The sequence below is a fragment of the Somniosus microcephalus genome, chromosome 19 (assembly GCF_052327205.1).
Source record: "Somniosus microcephalus isolate GS21.2 chromosome 19, FLI_Smic_1.0, whole genome shotgun sequence".
Classification (NCBI taxonomy): domain Eukaryota; kingdom Metazoa; phylum Chordata; class Chondrichthyes; order Squaliformes; family Somniosidae; genus Somniosus; species Somniosus microcephalus.
In genome coordinates this window covers 6,042,535-6,054,569 of record NC_141005.1, presented here as the reverse complement: position 1 = coordinate 6,054,569, position 12,035 = coordinate 6,042,535, and the positions used below count along the sequence as shown (strand labels likewise).

At 53.9% G+C, this 12,035-nt stretch overlaps 1 protein-coding gene across 3 annotated transcripts in view; it reads left to right on the top strand.

The window, feature by feature from the left end:
• The first annotated feature begins 2,672 nt into the window (after window positions 1-2,672).
• The window catches only part of LOC147103523 (syntaxin-2-like), a 94,383-nt gene continuing 85,020 nt past the window's right edge, over window positions 2,673-12,035 (top strand). For all 3 annotated transcript variants that reach the window (XM_086011891.1, XM_086011893.1, XM_086011892.1), the window contains exons 1-2: window positions 2,673-2,768; window positions 11,796-11,879. In XM_086011891.1, the coding sequence (XP_085868017.1) occupies window positions 2,739-2,768; window positions 11,796-11,879 (114 nt within the window). In that variant the 5' untranslated portion in view covers window positions 2,673-2,738. The remainder of the gene's footprint in view (window positions 2,769-11,795; window positions 11,880-12,035) is intronic.

The window sequence follows — 12,035 nt, the reverse complement described above, 5'->3', positions numbered from 1 at the left end:
CTAAAAAAAACAGATTATCTGGTCATTATCACATTGCTGTTCGTGGGAGCTTGCTGTGTGCAAATCGGCTGCTGCGTTTCCCACATTTTACTTTAAAACGACTTAATTTTCCGCGACCTCTCTCTCCCTCCCTCCTACGATCTGCCACCTCGCCCCCTATGCCCCGACCTTTCCCTCCCTCTCTGCTCACGGCTGGGCTCCGAGACCCCCCATGCCCCGATCGTTCCCGATTGCCACGGACTGTGCCCACCGATCCCCGGCTGTGGCCTCCCACCCCTGGCATCGCCACCTGGCAGACGGTCAGCCCGTCCAGCTGGCCAGCAGTCCAGAGCGAGACGCAACAAAAATATGGCAGCGAGGTCCTGCCGTTAAACCGGGTAGGGGTGGGTTTGAGTTAGTTTGGAATTTGGGTCTCAGGCTGTGTTGGGAGTGGTCCTTATTGTGGGCGGGGCCTGGTATTTCTTTTAGGGTGCCGGTAAGTTCTTTCAGTAACCCCTAGATGGCACCTTCACTGGTTCCTCTTTGCGTGCAACCAAAACAAGTTAACAAATAAACTGTAACTAAAATCCAATAACCCTTTAAATAAACCTTAACCAATCAAATTAAAATTTGGTTGTTTAAACTAATTATGCACTCCAGTCCCCGCGGCGCCCACCGGTCACGAAAAAGCTCGAGCGCGCCGGCGGACACCGCGTGCTCCATCTCTAGGGCCACCCGGGCGCGAACATGGCGGGGCCTGGTATTGGTTCCGGGCTTGGGATTAGGGGCGGAGCTTGGCACTGGGGGCGTGGCCGGTCTCTGTGGGCGGGGCTGTGATTGGGGCGGGGCCTGGGCGGGATTAATGGGCGGGGCCGAGCTCTGGGGGGCGGGGCCTCTGTGGGCGGGGCCGTGCTCTGGGGGTGGAGCCTATGGGGCGGGTCCCCATTAGGCGGGGCCTCCGTGGGCGGGACTGTGCTCTGGGGGCGGGGCCTATGTGGGCGGGGTCGCAGTGGGCGGGGCCGGGCTCTGTGGGCGGGGCTCTCTCTGGGCGGGGCCAGGCTCTGTGGGCGGGGCTCTCTCTGGACGGGGACGGGCTCTGGGGGCGGTGCTCTCTGTGGGCGGGGCCGGGCTCTGTGGGCGGGGCTGGCCGGGTTCTCTGTGGGCGGGGCCGGGCTCTGGGGGCGGGGCTCTCAGTGGGCGGGGCGGGGCCCTCTGTGGGCGGGACCGGGGCTCTGTGGGCGGGGCTCTCTCTGGGCGGGGCGGGGCCGGGCTCTGGGGGCGGGGCTCTCTGTGGGCGGGGCCGGGCTCTGGGGGCGGGGCTCTCTGTGGGCGGGGCCGGGCTCTGGGGGCGGGGCCGGGCTCTCAGTGGGCGGGGCGGGGCCCTCTGTGGGCGGGGCCGGGGCTCTGTGGGCGAGGCTCTCTCTGGGCGGGGCGGGGCCCGGCTCTGGGGGCGGGGCTCTCTGTGGGCTGGGCCGGGCTCTGTGGGCGGGGCTGGCCGGGTTCTCTGTGGGCGGGGCCGGGCTCTGGGGGCGGGGCTCCCTGTGGGCGGGGCCGGGCTCTGGGGGCGGGGCTCTCAGTGGGCGGGGCTGGGCCCTGTGGGCGGGGCCGGGCTCTCAGTGGGCGGGGCGGGGCCCTCTGTGGGCGGGGCCGGGGCTCTGTGGGCGGGGCTCTCTGTGGGCGGGGCGGGGCCGGGCTCTGGGGGCGGGGCTCACTGTGGGCGGGGCCGGGCTCTGGGGGCGGGGCTCTCAGTGGGCGGGGCGGGGCCCTCTGTGGGCGGGGCCGGGGCTCTGTGGGCGGGGCTCTCTCTGGGCGGGGCGGGGCCGGGCCCTGGGGGCGGGGCTCTCTGTGGGCGGGGCCGGGCTCTGGGGGCGGGGCTCTCTGTGGGCGGGGCCGGGCTCTGGGGGCGGGGCTCTCTGTGGGCGGGGCCGGGCTCTGGGGGCGGGGCCGGGCTCTCAGTGGGCGGGGCGGGGCCCTCTGTGGGCGGGGCCGGGGCTCTGTGGGCGAGGCTCTCTCTGGGCGGGGCGGGGCCGGGCTCTCTGTGGGCTGGGCCGGGCTCTGTGGGCGGGGCTGGCCGGGTTCTCTGTGGGCGGGGCCGGGCTCTGGGGGCGGGGCTCCCTGTGGGCGGGGCCGGGCTCTGGGGGCGGGGCTCTCAGTGGGCGGGGCTGGGCCCTGTGGGCGGGGCCGGGCTCTCAGTGGGCGGGGCGGGGCCCTCTGTGGGCGGGGCCGGGGCTCTGTGGGCGGGGCGGGGCCGGGCTCTGGGGGCGGGGCTCTCTGTGGGCGGGGCTCTCAGTGGGCGGGGCGGGGCCCTCTGTGGGCGGGGCCGGGGCTCTGTGGGCGGGGCTCTCTCTGGGCGGGGCGGGGCCGGGCTCTGGGGGCGGGGCTCTCTGTGGGCGGGGCCGGGCTCTGGGGGCGGGGCTCTCTGTGGGCGGGGGCGGGCTCTGGGGGCGGGGCCGGGCTCTCAGTGGGCGGGGCGGGGCCCTCTGTTGGCGGGGCCGGGTCTCTGTGGGCGAGGCTCTCTCTGGGCGGGGCGGGGCCGGGCTCTGGGGGCGGGGCTCTCTGTGGGCGGGGCCGGGCTCTGGGGGCGGGGCTCTCAGTGGGCGGGGCGGGGCTCTCAGTGGGCGGGGCGGGGCCCTCTGTGGGCGGGGCGGGGCCGTCTGTGGGCGGGGCCGGGGCTCTGTGGGCGGGGCTCTCAGTGGGCGGGGGCGGCGCGTGGCGCCGGGTTGAGCTGGCGAGCGGCGGCGGCCCAGCCCGAGCCCGCGATGAAGGACCGGCTGGGGGACCTGCGGGCGGTGAGTGAGTGGGGCCGGGGACGAGGGAGGGTCGGCGGCCTCCAGCCCCGGGTAACGGCCTGCAGCCCCGGGTAACGGCCTCGGGCCCGCCTGGTCCAGGACCGTTATCCCGCGTCCAGGGGCGGCTCCGACTCCGGCTGAAGAATCAATCCCGCCGTCCGGGGCCGGAGTGAGGAGACAGCGGCCCCGCACCGGGAACCCCCTCCCGCCCTCCGCTCCCCCTGACTGCGGGCTGGGGGGTGAGGGGAGTTGGGGTGAGGGGTTGGGGGGAGCGGGTCTTGTTGCTCAGGATTCGCCTCGGTGTGGGGTGTGGAGGGGTGTGGGTTTGGGGTGTGTGGGGAGAGGGAGTGTGTAGGGTTGGGGGGTGAGGGTTGGGGGGAGGTGAGGGTCTTGTTACTCAGGATTCGCCTCTTTGTGGGGTGTGGAGGGGTGTGAGGTGTGGGGGTGAGGGTTGGTGTGAGGTGTGGGGTGAGGGTTGGTGTGTGGGGTTGGGGTGTGGAGTGTGTAGGGTTGGGGGGTGAGGGTTGGTGTGTGGGGTTGGTGTGTGGAGTGTGTAGGGTTGGGGGTGAGGGTTGGTGTGAGGTGTGGGGTGAGGGTTGGTGTGAGGTGTGGGGGTGAGGGTTGGTGTGAGGTGTGGGGTGAGGGTTGGTGTGTGGGGTTGGGGTGTGGAGTGTGTAGGGTTGGGGGTGAGGGTTGGTGTGAGGTGTGGGGTGAGGGTTGGTGTGTGGGGTTGGGGTGTGGAGTGTGTAGGGTTGGGGGGTGAGGGTTGGTGTGTGGGGTTGGTGTGTGGGGTTGAGGTGAGGGTTGGGGGAGCGGGTCTTGTTGCTCTTTGTGGGGCCGCTGGATGGTGAGCTCCCGCTCCCGCTGCTGTCAGATGCTCGCTCAGCGATCAGTGCTCAGTCTCAATGAACACCGCTGGGCTGAAACATACCGGGTTTTCAAATAGTCAGCAAACAATGTTCGAGAAAAGTGTAAAAATTCAACTTCCGAAGTGAGCATGAAAGGTGTGGCGCCTGTGGAACAGATGTGACACAAGCGGATGAGAACCTCACATTGTGGATTGGATCTCATTCTAATTGAAAGCAATTAACAAATGTCATGAAACAAATTGCAAAAATGTGTCCTGCTGCAGTCCTGGCCACTCTGGGCAGCGAGTGAGTCAGCTTGGACTGACTGGAGGGAAGCCGAACACTGGCATCACCTCAAATTATACAATAAGATAAAGACAGACTTGTATTTCTCCAGCGCCTTTCACCACCTCAGGACGTCCCAAAGTGTTTCACACCAAATGAAGTACTTTTTGAAGTGTAGTCACTGTTGTCATTTAGGAAACGCGGCAGCCAATTTGCGCGCAGTAAGCTCCCGCAGACAGCAATACGAGATGATCTGTTTTAGTGATGTTGGTTGAGGAATAAATATTGGCCCAGGACACCGGGGAGAACTCCCCTGCTCCTCTTCCTAATAGTGCTGTGGGATCTTTTACATCCACCTGAGAGAGCAGACGGGGCTTTGGTTTTATATCCCATCTGAAAGAAGGCACCTCTGACAATGTACAGCTCCCTCAGCGCTGCACTGGAGTGTCAGCCTGGATTATGTGCTGAAGTCTCTGGAGTGGGACTTGAACCCACAACCTTCTGACTCTGCCGAACGTGTAACTCACTGAACTATATGGCTGACACTTTTAAGGTAGTGCATCCGCTACAAGGTTCTTTTAAACCGCACTGTGGTTTTAATGGTGTGATATTTCACCTGTTTTGAGCGGTCTCAAGTCTCGGTCATGTTAGATTTGTATTGTGCATTTTTAAACATCACACAGTACAAACACCAAGTGTGCAGAATCGCTGGGACATTATCAGCTGAAATTTCAGACAGAGTTGACCTCTGGTGCAGTCTCGCTGTCACTTGAAAGTTTAATAACTTTCTTGTATAATTTCATCTTTTGATGCAGCAGTTATTCTCAGGTCTACGATACGTTAGAAGTTGTAGAAATGTTAGGAAACTGGTTTGTGAACAGCATTGATACTGGTTTGATAGGGATTGTGGATGAATCATACAACAACTTGTATTTATATAGCACCTTTTAGAATAGTAAAACATCCCAAGACGCTTCACTGGAGTGCTATCAAACAACAATTGACACCAAGCCAAAGGAGACGTTGGGTTAGGCGACCCAACGCTTGGTAAAGATGTAAGTTTAAAGGAGCGTCTTAAATCAGGAGAGCGAGGCGGAGAGGTTTAGGGGGGGAATTCCAGAGCTTATTGCCCAGGCAGCTGAAGGCATGGCCTCCAATGGTGGAGCGATGAAAATCCGCGATGCGCGAGAGGCCAGAATTGGAGGAGTGCAGATATTTCGGAGGGTTGTAGGACTGGAGGAGGTTACAGAGATAGGGAGGGGCGAGGCCATGGAGGGATTTGAAAACAAGGATGAGAATTTTAAAATTAAGGCATTGCCGGACCGGGAGCCAATGGTGGTCAGCGAGCACACGGGGTGATGGGTGAACGGGACTTGGTGCGAGTTGGGCCACAGGCAGCAGAACTTTGGATGAATAAAGTTGCTTTATTATTGAGTCTTTTTCTCAACCGCAGTATATACTTTGGGATACTTTTAATGAGAACTCTGGTGTGTTGATCCAGATGGTTGGTGTTAATTTAATTTTTCTCGCCGATATTTTGCTGAAAATACCTTTGTGAAGTCTCTCGCTCGAAGCTGCTGCTGGCTGTCACTTTAGTCACCTTCGGGTTGAGGGAGTTAATGAGATTGCACCAGCAAGGACAATCTATTCTGATTTCTATTTGTACGTCAGTCTTTGAACAGATAATTTATTCATTTAGGAAGACTAGAAAGATTTGCAATTCTCCAGCGCCTTTCACCACCTCAGGATGTCCCAAAGCGCTTCAGTCAATGAAGTACTTTTTGAAGTGTAGTCACTGTTGTAATGTAGGAAACGCGGCAGCTAATTGCACACAGCAAGCTCCCACTAACAGCAATGTGATAATGATAGTCGTCAGCTGTGGCTCAGTGGGTAGCACATTTGCCTCTGAGTCAGAAGGTTGTGGGTTCAAATCCCACTCCAGGGACTTGAGCACATAAAGCTAGGCTGACACTCCAGGGCAGTGCTGAGGGAGTGCTACACTGTCGAAGGTGCTGTCTTTCAGATGAGATGTTAAACCGAGGTCCCGTCTGCTCTCAGGTGGATGTAAAAGATCCCAAAGCCACTATTTTTAGAAGAGCAGGGGTGCCCTGCCAATATTTATCCCTCAATCAACATAACATAAAAACAGATTATCCGCTCATTATCACATTGCTGTTTGTGGGAGCTTGCTGTGCGCAAAATGGCTGCCGTGTTTCCCACATTACAACAGTGACTACACTCCAAAAAGTACTTCATTGGCTGTAAAGTGCTTTGAGACGTCCAGTGGTCGCGAAAGGCGCTGGAGAAATGCAAGTCTGTCTTTCTTGATCAGATAATCTATTTTTGTTATGTTGATTGAGTGATAAATATTGTCCAGGACACCGGTGATAACTCCCCTGCTCTTCTTCGAAATAGTGGGATCTTTTATGTCCACCTGAGAGCAGACGTGGCCTACATCACGTGCTCAAGTTTTTCTTTCGCTCTCTCTCTCTCTTTCACTCTCTCTTTCACTCTCTCTCTCTCTCTTTCACAGTTACATGTGTTACAACCCTCCCAGATCTCTGCGCCCCTCCAATTCTGGCCGGTTGTGTATCCCTGATTTTAATTGTTCCACCATTGGCGGCCGTGCCTTTAGCTGCCGAGGCCCCAAGCTCTGGAATTCCCTCCTGAAACCTCTCCGCCTCTCTCTCCTTTTAAGATTCTCCTTCAAAGCTACCTCTTTGACCAAGATTTTGGGTCACATGTCCTAATATCTCCTTAAGTGTCTCGGTGTCAAATTTTGTTTGATACGGTTCCTAATCCTGGTGGTCCTCCTCATCCTCGCTCTGTGAATCAGCTGAAACTGAGGCCTCCCCACAGTGTGCCCCATTGCTTTGTGGCTGTGTGCACTGCTCTCTGTTACTTGTCCTCACTTTATGGATGGTGCCGAACGTCTGGTACTGTTGAGTGACCAAGGCTGTCAAATCTTTATGTAGCACCATTCTGTGCTTGTCCTTTATGTAAACACTCTGTAGCAAATAATAGAAAGAAATACAACTCTTCAATGCATCTTGGCTTTTTTTTGGACTAATCTAGTCAAAATATTGAAGTTGGCAGTGTTCCTGAAATGTACGCTATTGCAAACAGTGAGCTATCTGAGCTTGGGTGCATGCTTTGTTCCTGACTTTTGATGAATCGAACCTAGATATTGTACTCGGCGCTGGGTTTAGTCTGTCCTGGAGCGGATTCCTCACTGCAAGCGCTAAGCGGCTTGAAAGAACAAAGCCACGTGGGTGGGGAAAGTTGGTGATAAGATCCGGTGGGCTTCAAAGAGTAAGGGGCGCAGCTGTATCACATTGAAACCACGGAAGCTGCTTGTCTGTACCTTGCCTGAATTTGTTTTTACTTCAAGATTCTTTTCATTTTATGTTGACTGATCTCGATATTGCAAAAATCAGTATGTTGAAACTGCGAGGGTGCAAAAAGCGTAAGGGTTACTGGGGCTTATAAATAGAGGAATAGAATATAAAAACAAAGAGATCACGCTAGAACTTTATAAATCACTGGTTAGGCCTCAGCTGGAGTATTGTGGACAGTTCTGGGTCCCACACTTCAGCAAAGATGTAAAGACCTTAGAAAGGGGACAGAGGAGGTTTACCAGGATGTTGCCAGGGATGAGGGGCTTCAGTTATGAGGAGAGGTTGGAAAAATTCAGACTGTTCTCCCTGGAACAGAGAAGACTCGAGAGGTTTTTCAAGATGAGAGGTTTTGATCGAGTAGAGAGAGAAAAACTCTTCCCTCTGGTGAGTGGGTCAATAACCAGAGGTCCCAGATTTAAAATCATTGGAAAAGATCTCGAGGGGAGATGAGGAGAAATGTTGTCACTGAGTTGTGGGGATCAGGAACGCTCGACCTGAAACGGTGGAGGAAGCTGATTCCATCAATAATGTTAAAGGGAGTTGGACGGTCCTGGAGGAGGAGGAACTCACAGGGTTACCGACAGAAGGCGGGGACATGGGACTGAGCACGACGGCTCTTTCAAAGAGCCGGCACAGGCTCGACGGGCCGAATGGCCTCCTGTGCTGTAAGTTTCTGTGAATGGATGTTTCTATGATTCTACACCCTTCTGCACTTGTCCAGTGAACGGGGGAGAGGAGATGGAGTTAGACATTCCAGCAGAGTCACAACCACGGGCTGAAAATTACATTTCATTGAATCATTTCTTTTTCCCCAGGCCAGTGCTTGGTTTGTTTTGTATCTCGCCACTATTACCAAGTTCTTCCTTCCAGCCTGCTCGCTGTGTTGAAGTCGAGATTTATTACGCTGTCTCCTGCTTCAATTCATTCTTTCCCAGGTCCTCAACTTGACAACCCGCTCGGGTCATTTACAGTTACTTTTCCTTTGCTGATTTATAAACCTGGCAGTTTTTCAGGTTCTATACTCTTGGTATCAAATTTGGGAGAAATTCAGAGGGTAGAACTGTAACCAAAAAACTTGGGTCAATTTGGAGAAAATTAATTTCTAAATTTTTTAATTTTAATCTGTAACAGCACTAAAATACAAAACAAGGGACTTTAAACAGAACCCCGTAAATATTGACACACTTAATATGGGGGTGGGGGGGGGGGAAAGAGAGAGAGAGAATGTGCTAAATATTATAAAAATATATTTAGAAATGTACATTTTCAAATATACCTCTCTGGAAATCGTTAACATCAGGAGCACTGAAAGACAGTCAGCAATCTCTCGGATAAGAATGGAATGCATAATGGAAGCCCAGATAAAGAAAATAGAGGGGAATGAATGAAAATATTGGAGTGAGTGGTGAATAGAGCGAAGGAAATATTTTGAGTGTAAAGGAAAATTGGTTAGAAGGACTTAAAACCAAAAAAGTGTCCCTTTATACAAATTTAGACAAGTGAAATGATCTCGAACCGCAGAAGGGCCAAAATAAGAAATTTAAAAGGATAAGAATGACTGTGGGCTCCGTGAATCTGCTGCTGTTGGTTTGAATTGGTGAACAGAATCATAGAATGAGACAGCACGGAAGGAGGCCATTCGGCCCATCGTGCCTGTGCCGGCTCTTTGAAAGATTCTCTCCAATCAGTCCCACTCCCCCCGGCTCTTTCCCCACAGCCCTGCAAATTTTTTCCCTTCAAGTATTTATCTAATTCTCTTTTGAAAGTTACTGTTGAATCTGCTTCCACCACCCTTTCAGGCAGCGCGTTCCAGATCATAACCGCTCGCTGTTAAAAAAAAAAAAAAAAAAAAAAAAAAAAAAAAAAAAAAAAAAATTTAAAAAAAATTGCTCATCTCCCCTCTGGTTCTTTTGCCAATTACTTTAAATCTGTGTCCTCTGGTTACCGACCCTCCTGCCACTGGAATCAGTTTCTCCTTCTTTACTCTATCTAAACCCCTCATGATTTTGAACACCTCTATCAAATCTCCCCTTAACCTTCTCTGCTCTATCACAGAAACCCCACAGTGCAGATAGAGGCCATTTCGGCCCATCGAGCCTGCACCGACACATATCCCACCCGATCCCCGTAACCCCTACACCAACACATGTCCCACCCTATCCTTGTAACCCCACGTATTTAATCCCCCCTAACACTAAGGGTCAATTTATCATAGCCAATCAACCTAACCCGCACATCTTTGGACTGTGGGAGGAAACCGGAGCACCCGGAGGAAACCCACGCAAACACGGGGAGAAGGTGCAAACTCCACACAGACAGTCGCCCGAGGAGAACAACACCAGCTTCTCCAGTCAGTGATAGTTTGGAAAATCATCGGGGTAATTTTAACCTAATCCACCCAGTGGGAAACTTACTGGATCTGATCGGTCGCTCCAATTTACTTTCCACAATGACTTTTCTGTCGTCCTATTCAACCTCAAGCTGAGCTCCCGACTACATATCCTCTCCATCACAAAGACCGCCTACTTCCATCGTTGTGACATCGCCCGTCTCCACCCTGCCTCAGCCCACCTGCCTCTGTCACCTCCGGACTTGACTATTCTGATGCTCTCCTGTCCGTCCTCCCATCCTCCGTCCTCCATAAACTTCAGCTCATCCAAAACTCTGCTGCCCCGTGTCCGATCCCACAACATGTCCCGCCACCCATCACCCCTGTGCTCTGCTGCCCCGTGTCCGATTCCACAACATGTCCTGCCGCCCCTCACCCCTGTGCTCTGCTGCCCCGTGTCCGATCCCACAACATGTCCCGCCACCCATCACCCCTGTGCTCTGCTGCCCCGTGTCCGATTCCACAACATGTCCTGCCGCCCCTCACCCCTGTGCTCTGCTGCCCCGTGTCCGATCCCACAACATGTCCCGCCGCCCATCACCCTCTCTTCGCTGATCTACATTGCCTAGCCCCCAACACCCCTAACTTAAAATTCTCAACTTTGTGTTCAGCCTTGCCCTTCCCTAACTCTAACCTTCACTGGCCCGATAACAATCACCCCCTACAAACTCTCTAAACTAAGCGGAACAGACTGGCTACTTTTTGGGAGCTTTGTTAAGCTTTTCATGACATGCTGTTCCGTGCTTGGCCCTTCCCGCTGTGCATGTTTGTGCATTGGAGCCCAACAAGTTGGTTCTTTTGTGAGATAGTACCTCCTGCCGTAGAATTGTAGAACATTACAGCACAGAAACAAGACTATTTGTCCCCTTAAGGCTGCGCTGGTGTTTCTTTCCATGTCTTCATGTGCTGACCATTATGATGCCTTCAACGCAGCGGGCGGCAAAGTGAAAAACCGAGTGCAACACTGTCCGAATAAGAACAGAATGTCCCAGATCATAAACTGTTCTGTTAAAATCTGGTTCAGTGATGCTGAGATTCAGTCTAGCTGCATCACTGGAACTTTAGTAAAGCATAATGGTGAGCATGCACAGTTTTCACAAAGGTGAATTGAGAATAGCACACCAGAAGTGAATGGCAGATTAAAGCCTGTTGGTTTAGGTGTTGGATGCTATGGGGTATTGGTAGTGTTGTAAATATGTCCAGCGACACCCCATTGGCTGCTCTTGTACCCCCTCCCATCCCCGGAACGTGACTGCTCAAAATGTATTTGCCAGGAGTGGAATTGTGGCTGGAAATTTTGATTGCAGAAATGTGTTCTGCAAATAATATATGGTACCTCAGGATGAGCTCTACATCAAACTAATGCTCTGTGGGATCAAATGGACACTAAGAACATAAGAAATAGGAGCAGGCGTCGGCCATTTGGCCCCTCGAGCCTGCTCCGCCATTCAATAAGATCATGGCTGATCTTCGACCTCAACTCCACTTTCCCGCCCGATCCCCATGTCCCTTGATTCCTCTAGAGTCTAAAAATCTATCAATCGCGGCCTTGAATATACTCAACGAGTGAACATCCACAGCCCTCTGGGGCAGAGAATTCCAAAGATTCACCGCCCTCTGAGTGAAGAAATTCCTCCTTATCTCAGTCTTAAATGGCCGGCCCCTTATCCTGAGACTGTGACCCCTAGTTCTAGACTCTTCAGCCAGCGGAAACAACCTCTCAGCATCTACCCTGCCAGTCCCCTGTGTAAGGGACACTTTTTTTTAAAGGTGATGCGGGGAAAGAGGGGAGCTGGGAGAAGAGTATGCTGGAAAACCAGCAAGCGAAGAGGTTGGCGCTGGGGATGGTGCGACCTGCAGGGGATGGGGCAGCGTTAGCGAGGGACACCGCTAGAGCAGTGGAATGTAGGGTTTTATTGGTTTGGGAGTCCAACAATAGATTGGTGGAAGAAGGATTGAGGGTAAATTGGAGGGGGCTAGAAAACCACTCGCGTTAGAGGCAATCGAGAAGTAAAGCTAACATTCTGTACCGCTGAAAATGTGTTCCTTTTGAGAATTTATTTTCATTATTTGCTAATTGCTGTTCTGTTTGGTTGTCCATCTGTAGTACAAAGAAAATGATGATGATGAGGATGATGAAGTGACTATCACCGTGGAAAAGGACCACTTTATGGATGAGTTCTTCCATCAGGTAGGAAGATGGAACATGGTGGGTGGGGGGGGGGGGAGAGTTTTATTGATTAGCTGTGGATATCAGTTGGTCCTGTTACAACTACTACTTGTACTGGGCAAGCACACTTGGCAGTATGTACGTTTTTCTTCCCCTTGTCGTTATTGTTCTTTGTTC